General features: G+C 40.2%; 1 protein-coding gene across 2 annotated transcripts in view; it reads left to right on the plus strand.

Moving 5' to 3' along the window:
* The window catches only part of LOC140467240 (cryptochrome-1-like), a 90,366-nt gene that overhangs the window by 16,078 nt on the left and 48,661 nt on the right, over nt 1-25,627 (plus strand). For both annotated transcript variants that reach the window (XM_072563472.1, XM_072563473.1), the window contains 5 exons: nt 331-473; nt 5,037-5,221; nt 11,950-12,038; nt 12,274-12,414; nt 21,563-21,874. In XM_072563472.1, the coding sequence (XP_072419573.1) occupies nt 331-473; nt 5,037-5,221; nt 11,950-12,038; nt 12,274-12,414; nt 21,563-21,874 (870 nt within the window). The remainder of the gene's footprint in view (nt 1-330; nt 474-5,036; nt 5,222-11,949; nt 12,039-12,273; nt 12,415-21,562; nt 21,875-25,627) is intronic.

Raw genomic sequence — 25,627 nt, forward strand, 5'->3', positions numbered from 1 at the left:
GTTCAATAACTTGACAACAGCCATTATTTGTAAAATAGTCAAGTCTTACTATCCAATAAACTACAATGACAAAAATAATATCCCAAATAATCTTATCAGCAGGTTCACTTAACTTTATCCAAGGAGAATTTTAATTTTGACTTATCCTGCACCTAAGATAATCAAGGAACTGGATTAATTCCACTGGTCACTAAATCTTATAATTGAGCAGTCATGATCCAGTTACTTAAGTGTCCAAATGCAAGGTATTGAACTTCAATTCTTGAGGGAAAATTTCTGTAAGATGATAGTTTATGATGTTCTAAAGATTCATTACTCTTAATCTAACAGGAATGGAATATTAACCGTTTGACATTCGAATATGATTCTGAGCCATTTGGTAAAGAACGCGATGCAGCCATCAAGAAGCTGGCCAGTGAAGCTGGTGTTGAGGTCATTGTCAAGATTTCACACACATTGTATGACCTAGATAAGTATGTACTCTGTTAAATATTTAAATTAATGTAGTGGTAGCGAATGCATGGCTCTGCTAAGTTAAAACTATCCAAAATATTGTAATGGAAATGAGGTGCAAGCAAGGTTCCTAGGATTTTGAAATGTTCTATTTAAACACGGCAGTTAAAACACAAACAAAAGGAAGGGGAATTTAGAATAACTTAAATAGTAGAAAACTTAACTGAATACTCAAAACAGTACCTTAAATAATCAACTGTTCTAATATAATAACATCCCATAAACCCACCCCCGATAAAAAGGTAAATTCAAACACAGATTCTTACAGGCAGGAGGCCACAACATCCAGAAAGATTTCAGAGAGAGAAAGTTAGTTAAGAATGATTTAGTGAAGCTTGCAATCCTTCGGGACTCCAACATCTTGTGACTACTACAGCTAAAAGAACTAGAAAACTCTGAACTGGGAGAACTGGCCACTCCCCTTCCATTGTTAAACTGTTTTCACTTTCTAGCCCTAGACTCTTTGGCACCTCTGCCATTACAACCTCCCTACAAAAAAAAGGACAAAATGACCTTTTTAAAGTGAAAGCTTTGTCACAAGTATAATTAGTATGGTTCAGTGCTATGCAATGATTCAAGTAATTAGAAGCTGAGATAAATACACTTCATTCACCAACAGATTTATTCTATCATCCAGTGTTCAATATGTGTGATCTTATCTAAGTATTTTTCATACTGGCATCCTTGGGTTGTCTCAAGTCAAAGAATAGCTTTTCTTCTTTCTTTCCTCCTCTGTTTCTGTAAACATGCCAGTATCTTTCTCTTTTTCTAATCTTCATAGGATCTCAGATCTGTCAAAGTGCAGAAGAAGTTAGTTCAGCTCATCGTGTCTGCACTGGTTCTCTGAAAACTTTGTCTTTATGTTAATCCCCTGCCTCTTTCTTGTACGTTGTTTCTATTTACAGTAAATGCCCCTTTGAATGTCTCAATTGAACTTGCCTTCACCACCCTTCCAGGAAGCATGTTCTACACCCTGACTACTCACTGTATGAAAAAGTTTTATTTCTCCCTTTACATTTGCAAAACACTTTAAAACTGTGCCTTTTAGTTTTTCATGCACTTATGAGTGGTAACAGTTTCCTCCATTTACTCTGCCCTCCCTCTCAATTTTGAAAACTTCTCGGATTTCCTCTTAGCCATCTCTCCGAGGAAATTAGTCCCAAATTCTCCAATTTTTCCTTATAACCAAAGTGTCTCATCCCTAGATCTATTCTCCTAAACCTAATCTGGACTCCCTGCAGTGCTTCCAAATCATCCCATAGTGTGGCTCCCAGCACTGCAAAGTACTCTATCTGAGTGTCTTCTATAAGTTCATTATAACCTACCTTTAATGTAATCGGTGCCCCAATTATATAGCCTAGAGGACTGCATGCTTTATTAGCAGCACCTCCTACCTGTCCTACCATGTGTAATGATTATGTATATACACGTTCTCCTGCACACCATTTTAGAATGGCGTCTTTTATTTTACACTGTCTCGTCATGTTCTTTGTACCAAAATTGTATCACTTCACACTTCTCCACATTGAGTTTCATCTGCCACCTATCTATCCATTTCACAAGGTGTCAATGTCATTTTGAAGTTACAATTCTCTCTAACTCTTTGTCTGCAAACTTTGAACTCTGCACACTGTGATCTAGATCACATTTGTAGATAGGAGAAGCGAGAATCCCAATACCAACTCCTGAGGAACTCCACTAAAAATATTCTTCCTTCCAAAAAATGTCCATTACTCTTTTTCTCATCCCCCAGTAATTCTGTCTCTTTTTGTTCCATAATCCATAACTGTCTTAAGTCTGTGTGGCTCTCTATCAAACAGTACATGTACCCCATATAATGGCCTTGCCCTCATCAAAACTCTCCTGTCTCTATATAAATCCCCTGTTTGTTCACTAATTGGTCCTACTTTTCCCTTTCCCATTCTTTTACTATTGTTCTGCTTTTAGAAGTAGATAGAAGTCTTTAAGATTTTCTTTTGTTGTGTGCCAATTTTTTTTCATAACCCCTCCTAACTTCTCATATTTACTTTTCCATCATCTTTCTGGACCCAGCTAAAATTCCAAATTAACTCAAATCTGAGCAAAACACTTTTCAGACAAGATGGCCATAAAAAAAAATGTTTTCCTTGACATGAGTTCAAGTAACCAAGACCAGTAATTATCTGGAGCCGTGTGCTTTCCAAGAAATGCCTTTTAAGGAAAGCCTTTATATTGATCTTTTGTTTTTGAATCTATCAATCCAGGTGTCTCCAATACCTTAAACTCAAGTACGTAAACATTACTATATGTGAAGCCATGATATTGATAAAGTCAGATTTTAACAATTGTATCTTTCTGCCTGAAATCAAAATCTTTTTACAGTCTGTCATGCAGGCTTTCTGTTGGTAACTGCTAGTGGACCAGTTGGTAAAATGCTGGCAATATCGTGAAATAAAATATTAAGGTATATTAGGAAGAACCAAGACCTCGTCTTGTGTTTCTTCATCAGTCCAATTACCATCTTGTTTGCCTTGATCCATAATTCCTTTTGTCATTTAGTATTTCCAACCTGAAAGCTTATCTCACAACTTCCAAGTTAACGTTTTAGCCCTCTGCAGATGTTATCTGACTGGCAGCTATTTCCATTTCTGTTGTTTTGTGAAACCTACCAGGACTTTGCTGCCCCTTAGCTGTTGCCACCTTGTGTATATACTCTGTCAGAAGCTGGATTTGGGGACTTTTTTTTAATTCACTTAGAGGATGTGGGTGTTTCTGGCTCAACCATTCTTTATACTGTTAAGTAAGTAATAGGGAGCTGCTGCCTTGAACCTCTACAGTTCACATGCCACATGTTGACCCACAATTTGTTGGGGACAGAATTCCAGGATTTGATTTGATTTATTCTTTTTGAATGTACTGAGTAAAAAATATTGTTTTGCATGCTATCCAGACAAATCATACCTTACATAAGTACATCAGGGTAATAGAACAGAATGCAAAATACCGTATTACAGCTACAAAGAAGGCGCAAAGAAAGATCAATTCTAATGTGAGTCATACATCTGATAACATCAGGAAAATGCTATACTTGAATCTGCTGGTACATGTTTTCAAATTTTTCTACCTTCTGTCTCATGGAAGAGGATGGGAGAGAGTATAATGGGGTGGGAGGGGTCTTTGATTATGTTGGCTGTTTTCCTGAGGCAGCAGGAAGTATAGACTTAGTCATTGGAAGGAAGGCTTGTTTGCATGATGAACTGGGCTGTGTTCACAACTCTCTGTAATTTATAGTGGTCTTGGGCAGACCAATTGCCATGCCAGCTGTAATGCAACCGGATAGGACGCTTTCTATGGTGCATCTATAAAAATTGATGAGTCATTGTCAACATGCCAAATTTCCTTAGCCTCTGACGAAGTAGAGGCATTGGAGCATTTTCTTGAATGTAGAGTCGACGTGGATGACCAGGACAGATTGTTGGTGATATTTACTCTTCAGAACTTGAAGCTCTTGACCATCTCCATCTCCTGAAGTTGATTTTTGATCCAGTGACAGTGAAGGATCCAGGATATATTTCCAAGTCAGTATGGTGAGTAGCTTGGAGGGGAACTTGCTGGTAATGATGTTCCCATGTATCTGCTGTTCTTCTAAATGGAAGTGGTTATGGGTTTGGAAGGCGTGTCATATTTTTGGTGAAATTCTGCAGTAAAGCTTGTAGTTAGTAGCTGTAGTGTATACTGAGCATCAGTGGTGGAGAAAGTGGATGTTTGTGGAAGTGGTGTCAGTCGAGTGGACTGCTTTGTCCTGGATGAAGTCAAATTTCCTGAGTGTTGTTGGAGCTGCAAGTAGGGAGTACTCCATTATGCTCCTGACTTTGCAATGTAAATGGTGGACAGACTTTGGGGAGTAGGGAGGTGAGTTACATGGTGCAGTGTTTATAACCTCTGGCCTGCTCTTGTAGCCAAAATTTATAATTTAAACCTGTTGAGAGATATTATTACACACCTCTAGAGCCGCTAGGACTTGAATCTAGGCCTCCTAAGTCAGGGACACAAGTACATTATCACCAGACCCTAAAATGTTACAAAGTGGGCACCTAGATTTGAACCACCAGTATTTATATGTCGGGTCCAGTTGAGTATTAACCTCCCAGGATGTTGGCAGTGGGGGTCAGGAGCTGAATGGTCCTGGTGGAATCCAAACTGAGTGTCAATGAGCAGGTTATTGTTAAACAAGTGTTGAATGATAACACTGTTGATAATAACTTCCATCAAGACTGATGGAGCTGTTGGTCTTGTCCAGGTTGGTCCTATCCTGCTTTTTGTATATTGTACGTAACTGGACAATTTTCCACATTGTCGAATAGTTGTCAGTATTGTAGCTGTATTGGAATAACTGGATATATTTTGGTATATTGAACATGAGGTTTCACACTTCAGACATCTTTCTCTACTTTTTAAAGTAGATGATGGCAAGAAGATCAGTTAATGAAATCTAAAATATTAAACTTTTTTGTTTTCCAAATTCATTGTTTTCTCTCTTCCAGAATAATTGAGTTGAATGGAGGACAACCCCCACTAACATATAAACGATTCCAGACTCTAATCAGCCAGATGGACCCTCCAGAGCCACCAGTGGAAACTATTAGTGAGAGAAGTCTTGGAAAGTCCACAATATTGGTATTGGATGATCATAATGAGAAACATGGTGTTCCATCCTTGGAAGAGCTTGGTATGCATATTCATTATTTATTTGAGAAAGAGTCTTTTTTTCTGTTTTGCCTTCTCTCATTTCCACCCCGTAATGCATTAACCTGCACCTTTGGATTGCTAGTTCAGTAATATTACTACTATGTTACCCTGCCTTTAGACTGATGCAGTAATTGGCTGAACAAAGGATATATTGTAGTGATATTGGAAAGTATATGACTAGTCATTTTCCATAGGGATATATGAAGATTCAACTATTCATCATTTTTTAGTAATGTCTCATAATGGTGTAGAGACCCACATATCCAGGTTTGGGATGATCCATAACTTAGTAATATTAGAGACAGAAGCAAAAAGTAAGAAATGTTGGTAATTTAACATAAAAATATTGGGATTACCATGAGATCACAGCTAAAGTATTACATGTTTGTATCTAACACACCTGACTGTCGTTACATCTCAAATCTTAGAGTCAGATAACATGGAAACAGACCCTTCAGTCCAACTCGACTGTGCCAACCAGATATCCTAAACTGATCTAGTCCCATTTGCCAGCATTTGGCCCATATCCTTCTAAATCCTTCCTATTCATAAACCCATCCAGATGCCTTTTAAATGTTACATTGCATCTGCCTCCACCACCTCTTCTGGCAGCTCATTCCATACACACCACCCCTTGCATTAAAATGTTGCCACTCAAGTCCCTTTTAAATCTTTCCCCTCTCATCTCAAACCTCTAGTTTTGGACTCCCCTATCCTGGGCAAAAGACCTTGGCTACTCACCCTATCCTTGCCCTGCATGATTTTCTATACCTCAATAAAGTCACCCCTCAGCCTCTGATGTTTCAGGGTAAAAAGGCCCCATCCTTCCCAGTCTTTCCCTATTGCTCAAACCTTCCAAACCCGGCAACATCCTTGTAAATCTTATCTGAACCTTTTCTAGTTTAACAACGTCTCTCCTATGAAGGGCAACCAGACTTGAAGTGACCTCCCCAATGTTCTGAACAGCTACAACATAACATCCCAACTCCTATCCTCAGTGCACTGACCAATGAAGGCAAGCATGCCAAACACCACCTTCACCACCCTGTCTGCCTGCAACTCCACTTTCAAGGAACTGTACACCTGCACCCCATGTCTTTGTTCAGCAACACTCCCCAAAGCCTTGCCATTAACTGTATAAGTCCGGCCATGGTCTACCTTAAAATAAACCATCTCACATTTATCTAAATTAAAGTCTATTCACCACTCCTCAGTCTATTGACCCATCTGATTAAGATCCCATTGTTTCTGAGATAACCTCCATCACTGTCCACTACACCACCAATTTTGGTGTCATCTGTAAACTTACTAATCATACCTTCTATATTCACAACCAAATCATTTAGATAAATGATGAAAAACAGTCTTTATGGCACACCGCTGGTCACAAGCATCCAGTCTAAAAAAAATTGTCTACCACCACCCTCTGTTTCCTGCATTCAAGTCAATCTTATGTCCAATTGTCTTGGCACCCCACCCCCAGATTCCATGAGATCCAATCTTTTTAACCAGTATACCATGCGGAACTTTGTCGAACACCTTGCTGAAATCCATATTGACAACATTTATCACTGTGCCTTCGTTAATCTTCTATGTCACCTCTTCAAAAAGCTCAATCAAGTTGTAAGGCTCAATTTCTCACGCACAGTCATGTGGACTATCCCTGAGCAGTCCTTGCCTTTCCAAATAAATGTAAATAGTCCTCAGAACCCCTTCCAACAACTTACCAAGTACTGACATCCTGCTTACAGGTCTATAGTTTTCTGGCTTTTCCATACCACCTTTCTTAAATAAAGATAGCATGTTAGCCATCCTCCAGTCTTCTAGCACCTCACCCATGGCTGACGATATTACCATTATCTCTGCAATCTCTTCCCTTGCTTCCCACAACATTTTAGAATGCACATGATGAAATTCTGGGGATTTATCTATCTTAATGCATTTTCTTCTGTAAAATAGACTTCAAGATATCACTATATTTTTCCCCCAAGTTCTCTAGCTTCCATGTCCATCTCCACAGTAAATACTGATGCAGAATATTTATTTAATATCTCACCCATCTCCTGTGGTTCCATACAGAGACAGCCTTGTTAATCTTCAAGTGGCCTTATTCTCTCCATAGTTACTCTTTTTCCCTTAATGTGCTTATACAATTTATTTGAATTCTCCTTATCCCTATTTATCAAAGCTATCTCATTTCCCCTTTTTGCTCTCCTGATCGTCCTCTTAAACATAACTCCTACTGCTGATATGGTCCTCAAGAAATTCATTTGATCCCAGCTGTCTATACCTAACATATGCCTCCTTTTTCTTGACCAGAGTCTCAATTTCTCTTGTCATCTAACTTTCCCATACATCTACCAGCCTTGCCCTTTGCACTAACAGGAACATACTATACTGTCTCTGAACTCTCATTATCTAATTTTTGAAGGGCTCCCACTTTATAACCATCCCTTTGCCTGTGAGTAGGCTCCCCAATCAACTTTTGAAAGTCCTTGCCTATTACCATCAAAATTGGCCTTACACCAATTTAGAGCTTTAACTTTTACATCAGTTCTATCCTTTTACATAACTATTTTTAAACTAATAGAATTATGATCACTTGCCACAAAGTGCTCTCTCGCTGACACCTCAGTAACTTACCCTGCCTTATTTCCTAAGAGAAGGTCAAGTTTTGCTCCTTCTCTAATGGACAATGATTTTAATGAATAGTGGAGCAGGCCTGATGGGCCAAATATCCTATTTCTGCTTCTATGACTATGATTGCCCTCGTTTCTCTCCTTCCGATAGCATCTGTATTCTAGAATGTTAAACATTAATAGTGTGCAAGATTCTTTGAGTTTTAATATTTCATGAAGACTTGCATGTATGTATTAAAACTGTTCCATGTTAACTTATATAATTGACAATGTTCAATATTGTCACATCAATTTTCCTCCATTATAATAGCTCCTGAACCCTTTCAACTTTAATCTAGAGACTCTGCATTGATTTGCAAGTAATTCAAGTTCAGATTTTCCTGTCCCCAATTTAGCAAAATATTCTTTTGCAGAAAAGTTGAGACCTTTGCTCTCAATCCCCCAACCTGTGTAGCCTCTGACTCATTGCCTGTCCAGTGATGTTGCTTCCTGTTTCTATTCTTCCTTCCACTGGCCCTGCTGACAGCTGCCACACTCTCTACCACCCATGTGTATTTGGAACACTGGCTGATTCCCAATTCATCACCTTCCCACTCATCTCACAGTAGGGGATGGGTAGGTGCCCAATCTGCACCCTGCCCACCATATGTAGATACTTTTAATCAGCCTGTTAAAACATATTTCTGGAACAGGTGGAGCTCCAGAAGTAGGGGTACTACCACTGTACCACAGGAGCCCTTCCCCAATTTGTTCCCCATCCATAGTTGGCCTTGAACTGACTCAATTGCTAAACCATGAGTGAACCAAAGGATGTGGAAATGCATGTTGGCCAGGCAGAGCAAGGATAGCAGACTTTGTTTTTCCTAAAGACCATCACTGAGTCAGGTTGGGCTTTTTTTTTAAGAGACAATCCATAATCATGTCATTAATTTTGACCATGAAATCTACTTTATATTTCATACCTATTAATTGAATTCAAATTTCACTCGCTGCTTTTGTTGGAATTTGTACCCACATCCTTTAACATGGGCCTCTGACTTACTAGTCCATTGATCTATAGGACTAGAATACGAGAATTATGTTACATAGGCTACTATTGGGCATAAAGGATTGGGATCTTGGAAGCAAATTGTAGGGTGCATATATTATTTTTATCAGGATACAGCTTATAATTGCTGATTGCTAGAGTTAACTTAGGAGTCGGAGTCAGCTAAATTGGTGGTGCATTCACTGAAATAAAAAGATAAGGGTTGATTTGATTTACGTTTTCAGGGTTTTTACAGAGAACAGGCAGAATACAGAGACAGAAACTACTTAATTTTCAGGTTGTAGGTTTGCTCGCTGAGCTGGTTGGTGTTTTCTCAGATGTTTCGTCACCACACTAGGTAATATCATCATTAAGCCTCTGATGAAGCTTTGGTGTTCTGTCCCATTTGTTATTTATGTGTCTTGGTTTATTGTGGTAGGTGATATCATTTCCAGTTCTGTTTCTGAGCAGTTGGTAAATCAGGTCCAAATCTACATGTTTGTTAGTGGAGTTCCAGTTTGAATGCCAGGCCTCTAGGAATTCCTGCGTGTGTCCTTGTTTAGCCTGTCCCAGGATGGATGTATTCAATCCAACTTGTGTCCCTTTTTGTATGTGCGTACAGATAGCAGTGAGAGTTGGTCATGTCTTTTGGTGGCTAGTTGGTGCTGATGTATCCTGGTAGCTAGTTTCTTGCCCATTTGTCTGATGTAATGTTTGGTGCAGTCCTTGCCGAGTATTTTGAAACTAACGTTTGCTCTGCTGGCTGTGGGTACGGGATCCTTTTAAATTCATCAGTAGCTGTTTCAGTGTGGTGATAAGTTTGTGTGCTACCACGATACCTAGTCGTCATCTCTGAATGTCTTTGATGTATGGTATGATGGCTGGAGTTTCTGGGCATGTTGTGGCTTCCTTTTTAGGACTGTTGTACAGAATCGGCAGACTGCACTTATCGGGTAACCATTGTAACTGAATACATTGTATTCTTTGGCTTCTCATAGTTCCTGGGTGCTGCAGTCTGTAGCTCGTTTAAATAATGTCCTCATGCAGCTCCATTTGTACATGTTGGGATGATTGCTCCGGTAGATAAGTATCTGGTCAATGTGTGTGGCTTTTCTATAAATGCTGGTCTGCAGTTCTTCATTGGCTTTTTGTTCTACTGTGACATCCAAGAAGAGGAGTTGGTTGTTCTTTTATTCATTTATAGAATTCCTTGAATCTATATAGTGTGGAAACAGGCTATTAGGCTGAACAAGTCCACACTGACCCTCTGAAGAGTATCCCACCCAGACTCATTCCCCTACCCTATTACTCTATATTTCCCCTGACTAATGCATCTAGTCTACATATCCCTGAACACTATGGGCAACTTAGCATGGCCAGTTCACCTAACCTGCACATCTTTGGACAGTAGGAGGAAACTGGAGCACTCGGTGTACTCTTCCTCTTTGGTGGAACTTTATACAAGAAGCCAAGGAGAAACCCTTATAGAATGTATTCAGGAGCAATGGTTACCCAATAAGCGCAGTCCGCTGATTCCTGCACAGCAGATCTAAACGGAGACACAACATGCCCAGAGACTCCAGCAACCCTACTATATAAAGAATTTCAGAGATGACAACTAGACTACTCAACCCCTAGGCATCATGGTAGCCCAAAAACCTACCACACTGAAGCAGCTACTGATGATTTTAGGGGACCCCATACACACAGCCAGTAGAATGAATGTTATATATAAAATACTCTGCAAGGATTGCAACAAACTAGCAGGGGCTAACACCTTTAACATATTATCTGGCTGACACCATTTGTTACAGTTAACCTGAGAATGTAACTTTTAAAAAAAGTTTTGTGATTTACATATGAAAATAGTGAAACTGTCATGGTATTCTAACAGATGAAAGACTCAACAAACAATCAAGGTATTTTTCAATGGATAATTTCAGTTGCTATACATTTGCTATAAATTCTGAGTCCTACAATTGTGTCCTCCACAGCCACCTGATGAAGGGGCGGTGCTCTGAAAGCTAGTGCTTCAAATTAAACCTGTTGGACTATAACCTGGTGTTGTGTGATTTTTAACTTTGTACACCCCAGTCCAACACCGGCATCTCCAAATCATGACCAACTATCAGTGGTATCCATACACACAGGTGAAGAGGGACACCAGTTCAACTGGGACAATACATCCACCTTTGGCGCAGGCAAAACAAAGGCGCACACAAGATTTCCCAGAGACCTGGCATTCAGACCGAAACTCCATTAACAAACATATAGATTTGGACCCCATTTACCAATCTCTGAAACAGAACTGGAAATTTTGTCAGCTATCACAACAAACCAAGACACCTAAATAGTAAGTGGGACAGAACACCAACACTTCACTGGGGGTTACTATTGATGTTACCTAGCATGGTGACAAAACTTCTGAGAACAAACCCACGGGCTCAGCAAGCAAACCTACAACCTGAATCAGAACCTGAGCTACAAGTCTTCTCCAGAATCTCAAACTACTTAACTTTGCATAGTCTAAGACCAGGGGATATAAATAAAAATTTAAGGCGGGCCTTTCAGGTCTGAAGTTAGGCAACATATTTACTGAAATGGTGGGAGAAATTTGGAATCTTCTTTGCTAAGTATTAAATCTGAGACTAATAGGTTTTTCTAACTAACCAAAACTAGTAAGAGGTTGGAGGTAAACCAGTTGGGATTTAATCTCTGATCAGCCATGTTCTTGTTGATTGACAGCAGAACAGGTTTGAGGGACCAAAAAGCAATATCCTGATTCTACATTTAACTTTGGAGCATTTCATTTTGAACTATTGCCATCTGTTAGCTTTATAAATCTAAAATAGTAAACATTTGTACAGAACAAAAAGGCAACAGACTTTTAATTTTAATAACTGCTTAGATCAGGTTTTGAGTGTAATTATTGAATAGTGTATTTGTCCAATCATAAGCAAAATCTGAATTAATTATTGAGCCACAAGTTGAATCCTGAATATTTGTTCAACTGCATTGATGCCTGACTATTTGTCTATTTAGGTTTTGATACCGAAGGACTGCCTTCTGCTGTGTGGCCAGGTGGGGAAACAGAGGCTTTAACTCGGCTGGAAAGACATTTGGAAAGAAAGGCAAGTGAAAAGCCTTTTAAATCTTCATTTGTTAATATTTTTACAACCCCAGAAACTCTACTTTGATTAGTCAAGTAGTTTTAGAACAATTCTGGCCAAAAAGCAGAAACTTGTTAAAACAAGCCTCAGTCAAAATGAGTAGCTCACCTGAGAGTTCGCAATGGTGTTGAACCTCCTTAAAATAGAACTTTAATCTGTACTATGTGACAGTTTATCACTTTAATTTCTCTTGTAGGCATGGGTAGCAAACTTTGAAAGGCCCAGAATGAATGCCTTATCACTAATGGCAAGTCCTACAGGTCTCAGTCCATACCTTCGATTTGGCTGCCTGTCCTGTCGACTCTTCTACTTCAAGCTAACAGAATTATATAAAAATGTAAGTTTCTGAGAATTGAATGTTTGTTTTACTATTACCAGCTGCCTAGTATTGATCAAGCAATTAAAAAACACTCATTTTTGAGATTCTTGCTAAATAGGTGCTTTTCAATAAGATAATGCATTTCTGACGTCTCAAAAGAAGCATAACAGCTTGCTTGGGAGAGATGGAAAATGCTGCATATAAGTATTTGTATTTTGCTGTTTGTGACAAATGCTAATATTCCTAGATGTAATTTTGCTCACTGAACTGAAAGGTTCATTCTCAGATGTTTCGTCACATTACTGGTAACATCATCAGTGAGCCACCGGAGGCTCACTGATGATGTTACCTAGTAAGGTGACGAAACATCTGAAAGTGAACCTTCCAGCTCAGCGAGCAAACTTACATCCAGAACCTCAACCTGAGCTGCAAATCTTCTCAAAACACGCTAACACCTATGGGTGCAGTATGCTAAAACTGGCCTGAAAACGGGCAATCAATGCCATCCGATAGAGCACCACCCGCGAACAGCTAATATTCCTAATTATGAAGTGCAGCGTCAAAATGTGAAACTACTAAACAAACCACTAATTTACTTACTTTCTTTTTATTGGTGTTGGTTCAAAGTTGCTACTCAATTCATGCATCAACTGTTAAAAATCTGGTTGCATGTTGTATATTGGATATCGGTAGTACAAACAGGAAGATTTTTATATTAATTTTTAAGCTTGCCCCAGCGTTTTATCTTCACTATGGATGTGCAGTCCTTAAACACGTCCATACCCCACAAGGACAGCCTCCAGGTCCTCAGCTTCTTCCCCTCTAACAGACCTATCCAGTCCCCCTCCACCAGTACCCTCCTCCGCCTCGCCAAACTTGTCCTCACCGTCAATAACTTTTCCTTCATCTCTTCCCATTTCCTCCAAATCCAGGGGGTGGCCTTGGGCACTCAGATGGGGCCTAGCTATGCCTGCCTCTTTGTCAGCCATATTGAACAGTCCCTCTTCAGTACCTACACAAGAAATGCGCCCCAACTCTTCCACTGTTATGCTGATGACTGCATCGGTGAAGCATTCTGCACCCAGGCTGAACTGGAGCAGTTCATCGAATTCACCCAAAACTTGCACCCCACCCTTAAATTCACATTATCTATCTCAAACACCTCCCTCCTGTTTCTTGACCTCTTCATTTCCATCTATGAGGGCAGATTACAGACAGTCATTTACTATAAACCCACAGACACCGATAGCTATCTGGACTACACCTCCTCCCACCAGTATCCTGCAGGACTGCATCCTGTTTTCCCAATTCCTCTGCATTTGTCGCATCTGCTTGGACGAGGAGACATTCCACTCCCAAGCATCCCAGATAGCCACCTTTTTGAACAATGTACTACCCCCCACCCCCCGCCCCGACTCTGTCATCCAGACAGCCCTTCACTGCACCTCTTCCATTCCCCACTCCACTGCTCTAAACCGCCCTCTCCAAATGTAATAAAGGCAGGGAGTCTTTGTGCTCATCCACCACCCCACCAGCCTCTGCATCATCCTTAAACACTTCCACCACTCCAACTAGAGCCCACCACTAAGAACATCTTCCCCTCCCCACCCCTCTCTGCCTTCCGCAAGGACCATTCACTTTGCCAATCCTTGGTTTGTGCCACCCGCCCCACCATACTCCCTGAACCCCTGGTACCTTTCCCTGCAACTGTAAAAGATGCAAAACCTGCTCGCACACCACCACCCTCTTCTCCATCCAGGATCCCAAACAGGCCTCCCAGATGACCTCCCAGTTCACCTTTCTCTCCTCCAATCTAGATTACTGTATCTAGTGCTCATGATGTGGTCTTCTCTGCATCAGTGAGACCAAACATAAGCTAAGGGCACATTTCACTGACCATTTCAGCCGGGCCAACCTGACCTCCCAGTCACAGCCCATTTCAATTCCCTTCCCATGCCACAGTGAGTCAGCAAATTGGACAAACAACATATCATCTTCTGGCTGGGCAGCCTACAGCCTAGAGAACACAACATTGAGTTCTCAAATTTCAAATAACCTTCCGTCCAATTACCCAATTCCCTTTCCAGCCCCTCCTTCTCCCCTCCATTCCTCTGATGACCCTTCCAGCTACCAACCAAATACATTCCTCCCAGCAACCAATCAGAACATACATCCTACCTGTGTTCACCTATCACTACCTCAGAGCTCCATCCCTCACCCAAACCACTCCCCCACACTCATCCCCTTTTATCAGCAACTCCCCTTACCCCCACACCCAGAACCAAAGAAGGGTTGCACCCAAAACATTGACTTCTCCACTTAATGCTAGCTGGTTTGCTGTGTTCTTCCAGCCTCCCACTTGTCTGCAGTGCACCATGGTTGGACAACCTTCACTCCCTCAGCTTCTTCCTCTCCAACAGACCCATCCAGTCCCCTTCCACCAATACCCTCCTCCGTCACCATTAATAGCTTTTCCTTTAACTCTTCCCATTTCCTCCAAATCCAGGAGGTGGCCATGAGCACTCTGATGAGCCCTAGCTGTGCCTGCCTCTTGTCAGCTATGTTGAACAGTCCTTCTTCAGTACCTACTCAAGAAATGTGCCCCAACTCTTCCACTGTTACATCGATGACTGCATCGGTGCAGCTGAACTGGAGCAGTTCATCAACTTCGACCACGCCCTTCAATTCACATGGAGTTCATCAAAACTGTTTTGTGCAGGGAACTTTGCAATTTTCAGGTCACATTTTAGAGCTCTAAAGTAACAGCTTTTACCATCCAATATAAAGTGACAGCATGTAAGGAGACCATTCAACACATTGTGTCTGTGCCACTTCCTTCTCATTGTCTATTCTTCTGGGGCCTGCAATCTTTTTCATTACAACTAATTTTCAAACAGAACTTGGATTATTATTAAGTTTCATCCACCACTTTGCAATTGATGAACATTACTGTGGATTCATTTGACTTTTATCAAAAGACACTGGTTAAAATTGTTTGTTGGGATTAAGAAATGGATATCTTTGAGACATTTCTCTGTCAGTAAATATATAAGTATTTATGTAAGAAGTAGGAAGAGTAGGTAATTCACCGATGAAGGGCTTTTGCCCGAAACGTCGATTTCGCTGCTTGTTGGATGCTGCCTGAACTGCTGTGCTCTTCCAGCACCACTAATCCAGTATTTGCTTTCCAGCATCTGCAGTCATTGTTTTTACCTCATTGAATTCACCCCCTCAAGCCTGCTCACCCATTCATGATGATCATGGCTGATCCCATCTCAACACCACTCCCACTTTCTTGCCTTTCAAACTGTGATCAATTTTTTTTTAAATCTGTCAAGCACCACCTTAAATTTACTCAATGTTCAAGCATGCACCGTACTCTGGGTAGTGGATTCCACAGATTCACGATCCTTTGAGAGAAGCATTTTCTCCTCGTTTATGTTTTAAATCCAGTACCCTTTATCCTAATCTTTTCTCTGGAGTACCCCATTAGATGAAATATTTTCTCTGACTAATGTTTCAGTCGCCTTTGGCATTTAATATACCTTCATTAGATCTTCTCTCATTCTTTTACGCATAAACTACTCAATCTCCCTTCATAAGACAAACCCCTCACCTCTGGAATCAATCTAGTGAATAAAATAAAACAAAGAACAGCGGATGCTGAAGATCTGAAACAAACACAGAAGCTGCTGGAGAAACTCAGCAAGTGAGGAGAAAGCAGAGTTAACACTGAGTCCAGTGACTCTTCTTCAGAACAATTCTGTTGAAAAGTCACTGAACTCAAAACATTAATTCTGCTTTCTCCCCACAGACGTTGCCAGATCTTTTGAGTTTCTCCAGCATTTTTTATTTTGGTATCAATCTAGTGAACCTCCTTGGATCTGCCTCCAAAGTGACTACAACTAGTCTGTCAAGTATGCTCCCACCTATTCCTATATCCTTGTCCTTGGTCCATATCCATCCAACCCTTTCCTTTTCATAAACTTATCCAAATGTCTTTTTAACTTTACCTGCATCCATCACTTTCTCTGCCAATTCATTCAACACACTAACCACACTGTGTAAAAAAAACTCAGTTGCCTCTCATGTCCTTTTTCAATTTTGCTCTTCTCTCACCTTTTAAAAATATGCCCTCTTGTGTTGAACTCCTCCACCCTAGGGAAAAGACTCTTATTATTCATCTTATGTATGCCCCTCTTTATAAACCTCTATAAGGTCATCCCTCAACCTCCTACCCTCCAGCCAAAAAGAGTCCCAATCTTTCCAGTCTATTTTTATATCTCATCCTCAATTCCCAGCAACATCGTGGTAAATACTTTCCGAACTCTCTCCAGTTTAATAATATCCTTCCTATGACAGGATGAATAGAACTGCACACAATTCTCCAGAAGTGGCCTCACCAACGTCCTGTACAAGCTGAAGATGACAATGCAGCCCCTATAACTCAAAGGTCTGAGCACTGATGGCAAGCATGCTAAGTGCCTTCTTAACTACCCTGTCTACCTGTGACACAAATTTCAAAGAATTATGTACCTGAATCCCGAGGTGTCTCTGTTCTACGATACTACAGAGAGTCTACCATTAACTGTATAAGTCCTGTCCTTATTTGTATTACCAAAATATAATATCTCATCTCTTATCCAAATTAAACTCCATCTGCCACTCCTTAGCCCATTGACCTAATTAATCAAGATCTTGCTGTAATCTTGCTCTTCACTGTCTACTACCACCAATTTTGGTGTCATCGGCAAACTTACTAAACATACCTCTTATGTCCTAATCCAAATCATTTATAACAATGACAAACAAAAGTGGACCCAGTATTGATTACTGAGGAATACCACTGGTCGTAGGTCTCCTGTACGAAACACAATCCTGAATTACCACCCTCTGTTGCCTCCCATAAAACCAATTTTGTAACTAATTGGCAAGCTCACCCTAAATCCCACGTGGTCTAACTTTGCTAGTTAATCTACCATGTAGAACCTTGTCAAAGGCTTTACTAAAGTCTAAGTAAACAACATCTACTGCTCTACCCTCATCAATCATTTTGATTACTTCATTAAAAAACAGTCAAGTTTGCGAGGAACAATTTTCCTTCCACAAAACCATGTTGACTACCCATAATTAATCCTTGACTCTCCAAATGTATATAAATCCTACCTTTCAGAATCACCTCTAGCAACTTATTCACTATTGATTTCAGATTCCCAGATCTCCAGTTTCCAGGCTTCTCCTTACAGTCTTTCTTAAACTATGGCACAACATTAGCCATCATCCAGTCCTGCATACTTCACCCACAGATGATATAAATATTTTTGCTAGGAGCCCTAATTTCATCCCTAACTTCCCACGATATCCTGGGATACACTTGATCAGGTTTTGGAGATTTAGTTACCTTTGTTTTCAAAGATCTCCATGAATTCCTCTTCTGTAATATGAACTATTTTCAAAACATCAATATCTATTTCCCTGAATTTCCCTAGCCTCCATTTCTTTCTCAGCAGTAAAACTGAAGTACAATATTCATTTATTATATCTCCTGAGATTCAACATAACGCCTATGTTATTTTCTCACTACAACTCTGATCTGTTCCTTCAATAAAATAGCTTCCTTTTCCTTCTTGCCTGTCCTTCTGAAACACTGGATTATTCAATTCCCAAACCTGATCTCCCTGCAACCATGCCTCAGTAATCAGCACTAAAATCATACCCATTCATCTTTATTTGGGCTGTGAACTCCACTTTATTTAGAATGTGTCTTGCATTCAGATACAAAGCCTTTAAGTTTGTTCATTATCAAATTTCTCTGTCGTCTTTTAATTCTTTGATGCAGTATGACATTTCATACATTTTCTCTTCCTTTCATTTTCCAGCAACAATCAGCCCATTCACTAACTTGCATTCTTACCTTGTCCTTTTAACTTTTTTGATTTTCTAATGTTTCACACAGTTGAATCTTCTCCTCTTCCTTCTCCATTTTCTACCTACCTACCTACTGTACCTCCCCACCACTTGCCCCACCCCCATGCCCCACTCCCTGTCAAAACAATCTTTCTCCAATACTGGTGCCAATGTCCCATAAATTCAGACCCATATCCCCCAAAAGCAATATGTGAGCTAAGCATTTACCTCTTTAATCTAATTAATCCTGTGGCAATTAACTTGTGACTTGGTTAGTAATTACAGTTCCGTATTCTTTCGGTTCTGCTTTTAATTTAGCTCTCAGTTGCTCATATTCCCTCGCTCAGTCACACCCTCCTGATCCTGACCACTGGCCAAACTCAGCAGAGTTAATATAAGGAATGTGGCTGTCTCTTAAGATACCAAAGTTCAGATAACTGTTCCCCTCCCTAATTATTCAGTGTTCAAAGCTCAGACTCCAGCTCATCAATTCTGAATCAGAGTTCCTCAAGCAATCAATATTTCCTACAGATGTACTCAATGAACCACAGTTAGGTTTACGAGTTCTCACATCATGCAGGTAAAGCATGTCACCTGGCCCAGAATCTCTTTTTAATTAGTTTTTAACTTTTTACTTTTTAAAAATTTCCTGCTCATCATTGAATCCCTACAGTATGTAAAGAGGATATTTGCCCCATTGAATCCATACCAACCCTCTAAAGAGTATTCCAAACAGACCCAACTCCCACCTTATCCCCATAAACCTGCTTTTAACATAGCTAATCCATCCAACCTGCATATCCCTGGACACTGAAAGGCAAGTTAGCATGGCGAATCCTCCCAACTCTACATCTTTGGATGTGGGAGGAAACTGGAGCAACCAATGGAAGTCCATGCAGACACTGGGAGATAATGCAAATTTCAAACCGACAGTCACGTAAGGCTGGAGTCAAACCTGGTGCTGTGAGACAACAATTAAGCAACTGTTCCTTACCAACCAGTGGACTTGTGGTTTCCCAATTGTTTTCTCACCTTTATGATAATCTTCTCCCTCACAGCTCCCTTCCTGGATCCACCAACCTGTTGTTTTAACACTCCTGGTCCCCATCTCTCTGTGCTGTTTTAATATTCTGGGTCCAACTCTCTCAGTGCTGTTTTAACTCGCATGGTCCACCTCTTTCTGTGCTGTTTAAGTCTCTGAACTTGCTCGTCCTTCCCTGCTATTTTAACTCCGAGTATAGATCAGCTGCAGTTCTGTTCTTCAGATGATTTTCTGGAATAGAATAATAAATTGTGTACATTTCTATGTTACCACTTGTTCTTTGTTCACTTAATCTATGTCCTCTATTTATTGACCCTTAGAAAACATAATTTTTCCTTGTATATGCATCAAAACACTTTGATCACCACTGTCAAATCCCTCTTTTACCCCCTTTCTGATCTATTTTAAAGAAAATGATCATAATATCCCTACTTCTGTATCTAAAGTACCACATTTCGCTAAACGTCCTCTTTACCATCTCTGAGATTTGCCATTCTTCCTAAAATTTGACTAAGGGACACAGTACTCCTTCTTTGACCTAATCATTTTTGTAAATTAAATTTTATTCTGAATTAGTTGCTTTTGTACACTATGCCCCTTTGTTAAAGTTAAGGCTTACATTTCAGTGCAGCATGGTGGCTCAGTGGTTAGTACCCTTTGGACAACTGTCTGCGTAGAGTCTACAAATTCTCCCTGTGTCTACGTTGGTTTCTGCTGGGTGCTCAAAGATATGCAAGTTAGGCGGATTGGCTATGCTTAATTCCCCTTTGCATTCAGGGAGTTTAGTTGTGTTAGCCATGGACAAATGTAGGGTTACAGGGAAAGGGAAGGTCTGGGTGGGATGCCCTTTGGAGGGTTGGCGTGGACTTGTTGGGCCAAATGGTCTGTTTCCACACTATATGGATTCTATTTTCTTTTATTAATTCATGGGATATTGCCCATCCCTAGTTACCTTGAGAAGGTGGTAGTTAGCTGCATTCTTGAAGCACTGCAGTTCATTTTGTTGTAGGTACACTGACAATGACATTAGGGAGCGAGTTCCAGGATTTTGACACAGTGACACTGAAAGAGTGGTAATATATTTCCAAGTGAGGATGGTGAGTAGCTTGATAGATGTGGAATTCCCATATACGTACTGCCCTTGTCTTTTAGATGGCACTTTGTTATGGGTTTGGAAGGTGCTGTCTGAGATGTCTTGGTGAATTTCTGCAGTACAAATTGTAGATGAGTCAACGGTGGTGGAAATGAATATTTATGGACGTGCTGCCAATCGTTTCGGTTGCTTTGTCCTGGATGATGTCAAAGTTTCTTGTGTTGGAGCAGCAGTATTCCATCACATTCCTGACTTTTATGGTGCACAGGCTTTGGGGAATCATGTAAGTAGTATGCTCTTGTAGCCATAGAATTTATATGGCTAGTCCAGTTCAGTATCTGATCAGTTATAATCCTACGATATTATTGGTGGGGAAATTCAATAATGGTAGCATGAAGGTTAAATCCTCTTTTGTTAGAGATGGTCATATCTCATTACAACTATTCTAAACTGAATAATGTTGTGATCTCTTTGCAAATACACTTCACTTCATTCCCCAGAATCAGATCCAATACCACTTTCTCTCTTGTTGATATGGAAACGAACTGATCTGGAATATTTTCCTTACTTACTTCAGAAAATATTTAGATCTGTTTTTAATCCCAACCTGATTGGGATAATTGAATCCTTTTACTACACTGTAGAACTTGCATTTGCATTGGTAAATTTCCCACATATCTATCTCCTTCCTGCTATTTTGCTTATAATATACACTCAGGTGTGTATGACTACCTGTGTGAATACTGTAGCCAAGAATATTAAATTCCCATTCCTCATCTTGTTTCAAATACATCTGCATTAACATTTCATAATACCATCTGACTATTTGCACCTGCAGATCATCAACCTTATTTACCAACCTGTACACCTTTTATGTACATGTGCTTCAAGCACATCTTAGTCTCCTTTGCATTTCCTCCACCATTTATTTGAGCTATTGGTACTCTTTATTCTAACTATGTTTGTTATCATCTTCCCTTGATTGCTTTGCATCTCATTCTGAACGCTTCTTTGTGTTGCCCACTCCATCTTAAATTAGCTTAAAACTGTCTCTTTTGTCAGTTTGGCTGTTAGCTGATGTTGTCTAATAAATAAAATGATTTCTTTTGATTTTTTACTTTTAGATAAAGAAAACAGATTCACCACCACTGTCTCTCTATGGCCAGCTTCTGTGGCGTGAGTTTTTCTACACAGCAGCAACAAATAACCCATGCTTTGACAAAATGGAGGGAAATCCAATTTGTGTGCGCATACCTTGGGACAAGAATCCTGTTTCACTAGCTAAGTGGGCAGAGGGGAAAACTGGCTATCCATGGATTGACGCTATTATGACTCAGCTGCGTCAGGAAGGTTGGATCCACCATCTAGCCCGACATGCTGTAGCATGTTTCCTAACACGTGGAGACCTCTGGATCAGTTGGGAAGAAGGAATGAAGGTATTTCAGGCAGATAGTAGTGATGAATGGATAATTTCTGACTGGGAGTTGGGAACGAAGAATGTAGTGTGATCATTGTTATTCCTGTTTCATGACATGGACTGAAATTCAGGCATTGCAGATGCAATTTAGAAGTAGAAATCTAGTTGTTGGGCCCAATTTTCATTCCCTGGCCAGATTTGCAGAGGCAGGACAATTCCCAGCTCTGCAAATACAACATTTTAAAAATGGATGTCTGCTCTTCTGATCTTCAGTTTAGGGAGGCAAGCTTGATAGGGAGGCAAGCTTGATTGGGAGTCGGATCAAACAACTTAGCAAAAATCTAAGTTCTTGAGGTGGGCTAAGAGGAAAGCCTCCAATGGAGCTCTGGCATTGTTGTCAAAGTTAATAAAATAGAGATTAAAGCAAAAAACATCTCTCATATTCACTTTCTCTCACCTCCACCCTATGCCTATCTCCCATATCCATGATCCCTCATACCCTTTGTGTTACCATCTGACCCTTATATCAATTCTACTGTCCTGCCTGTCACTCTTTGCTCTTCCCTCCCTATGCTAACTCACGTAGTATCCACCATGGACAAAGCTGAGGCGCATCCCGCCAACAGCATTTATGAAGAACACTAAATGACCTAAAGCTAATAGGTATTGTGTGTCGATGCCTAGTAGCAGCTCTGAAATGCTAGATTTGTATAAGTACAGAAATTAGGCAAAACAAAGCCAGTGATATTAATGAGGGATTTTAAAGTTAACATACATTGGGAGAGGCAGAGAAACACCTATTAGAAAGGAAGTGAATTTCTGAACTATGTCCAGGACAGTGTCCGAAAGCAGTATGTCCTGGATGCAACAGGAAGACAACAATATTGGATTTAGTGACAAGCCGGATTTTTTAGTGCATGGTCATTTATCAAATAGTGACCATATCATGATCAAGTTCAATGTAGTGTTTCAATATGAAAAGCATGAATCAGCTGCTAGGGTTTTAGATTTGGATAAGGCCACCTTTAATGAGATAAAGCCAAGACTATTCGCAATAATCTGGGAAAATCTGCTAATGGCTAAAACAGCTGAAGAACAATAAAGAATGTTTAAAGAAACATTTAACATAATACAGAACAAGTGTATACACCTTAGAGGGAAAAGCTCCACTTCACCAAAAAAAACGCCATGGACAAAGAAAGTGATAAAGCTCAGCATAAAACTAACATAAACAGCTTACAAAAACAGGTGGTGGAAGCAGGTTCCACACAAATTGTCAAAGGTAATTAGACAAATAAAATTTGCAACAGCAAATTTTTAGAATTATGAGAAAAAAAAATCTGGGATATCTTCTTAAACTGGATAGCTGCTTTCAAAAGATCCATCTCAAGCCAATTGGCTCCTTTGTTAGAAACCTCTGGTAAGTAGAACAAGCAAAGAAAGATGCTGCCTGTATTATCTATTAGGAGTGTTACACCTATTTCATATTAATCTTCCCATTTCTACATTTATTAGAAAAATTGCCTAAGTCTAACTGTAATTACTCTTCCCTGATGGTGGTGCTGTGGCATTATGCTCGATGTATTCCAGCTCTTTCAATATTGCAGAGTAAGATCATTTTGTTTCCAAAACTGCTCTAAGTGTTTCTGTGTAACCATAGGAACAAATTTACTGGATTGGATTACTATAATTATAGCTGTCCAATCCTGGTCCTGTTATTCCCTACCTTCAATTAGCTTTATCCTGAAGAAAGGCTCGCTAAGGGCTCTCTCTCTACCTGAGCTCCATCTCCACCTATCGTTTCCTCCCCCACCTGATGATCTTTAGCATATATACCAATATTTCCCTGGCTACAATCGGCTCTGAAGAAGTGCCACTGGACCCGAAATGTTGACTCTACTTTCTGTCCACATATACTGACAGATCTGTTGAGTTTTTCGAGAAATTTCTGTTTTTGTTTCTGATTTCTTTGGCTTTTTGTTTAGTGAAATTCTTATCCTGGTTTTCAAATCACTCCAATTTCACATCTACAAACTTGCAAGAGACCTGTGCTCATCTAGGTTTGGCCTCTTAACCATCTCCAATTTTAAAGCTCCATCATTGGTAGCTGCATCTTTAGTTCACTTGGCACCAAGTTCTGGAACTACCACCTAACAACACCATGGCCTCACTTCACAGTCTTATATTTTTGGGGGTATGCTATCTTAGCTGCATACAGGGTGAAATCGCTAGTTTTCATTCTTTGTTTTGTAATACTCCTGGGAAGCATTTTAGATCATGTTGTGATATGAAAGGCATCATGTAACAGTTGGTTTTTTGTTTAGATTACATTACAGTATAGAAACAAGCCCTTTGACCCAACAAGTCCACACCAACCTGCCGAAGCGCAACCCACCCATACCCCTTCATTTACCCCTTACCTAACACTATGGGCAATTTAGCATGGCCAATTCACCTAATCTGCACATCTTTGTGACTGTGGGAGGGAACCAGAGCACCCAGAGGAAACCCACGCAGTCGCCTGAGGCGGGAATTGAACCCGGGCCTCAGGTGCTGTGAGGCAACAGTGCTAACCACTGTGCCACCGTGCCGCCCACCATGTTGCAGCATCTCCACTCCCTCAATATTCTTCCTATGTTGTAGAACCCAAAATTGGACACAATACTTAACTGCAACTGCACTTTGATTTTATACATTCAGTGCAAATAATATTTCATCTTAAACATTTTAGCCATAAATCACAACATTTAGTTTGTGGTTATGGAAAAAGAGAGGTTCCTGAAGAAGGGCTTATGCCCGAAACGTCAATTCTCCTGCTCCTCGGGTACTGCCTGACCTGATGCGCTTTTCCAGCAACACATTTTTCAGTTATGGAAAAAGAGACCAATACATGCAACTTCAAAACACACTGATATTGAACTCCCTGGTCAGGTCCATACTGCGATAGTTTTACGTAGTCTGGAGGCCACTTGGGATCAGTCGGTTCTGTAGGCTGATGCTGAGGAAGGAGATGTGGCTGTAGTAACAGATCTGTTTCAGGACATGGCTGGACATTCATCAAGTCATTCCTGATGAAGAATTTATGCGCGAAACATCAACTCTCCTGCTCTTCAGATGCTGCCTGACTGGCTGTGTTTCTTTTCACAACACACTTTTTGATTCTGATCTCCAGCATCTGTAGTCCTCACATTCTCCCGATATTGAACTCCACCTGGCACATTTTATCCAGTACACCATCTGGTTCATATTTATTTGCAGCTTCCTTTGGTCTTCAATTATTTACTGTATCTTGTATTATTATCAAGTTGTAGTGGAAATTCACATTACATCATTCTTACGTGGACAGTCTGAAGATAAGATCTCCTGATGAGTTGACAGAAGTTTCTTTTTGTATGGGAATACTGAACTAAGACTATTTTATTCAGGTTTTTTTTTTGCCATGTGTTTAAGCCTTCAAATAACATTAATAGGCTGTAATTGTGTTGAGTGTATGCTGACTCAGTAGGATACGTATACAATCCCAACCTAAGAAAGCACTCTTACATTTATATGACCAATGCAATACAGAGATCCAAAACAAACATTCTTTTGGATAAATAACTGAAGGAACTGTAGATGCCTGAAATCAGAAATAAAAGCAGAAATTGCCAGAAAATCTCAACATGTCTGGCACCAAACTTAACATTTCGGGTCCAGGGATCCTTCTTCAGAATTGATTGTTGCCAGGTAAAGATTGGTAAATAAGCTCAAGATCAGGTGTGGGAGGGAAAGA

The sequence above is a fragment of the Chiloscyllium punctatum genome, chromosome 45 (assembly GCF_047496795.1).
Source record: "Chiloscyllium punctatum isolate Juve2018m chromosome 45, sChiPun1.3, whole genome shotgun sequence".
Classification (NCBI taxonomy): domain Eukaryota; kingdom Metazoa; phylum Chordata; class Chondrichthyes; order Orectolobiformes; family Hemiscylliidae; genus Chiloscyllium; species Chiloscyllium punctatum.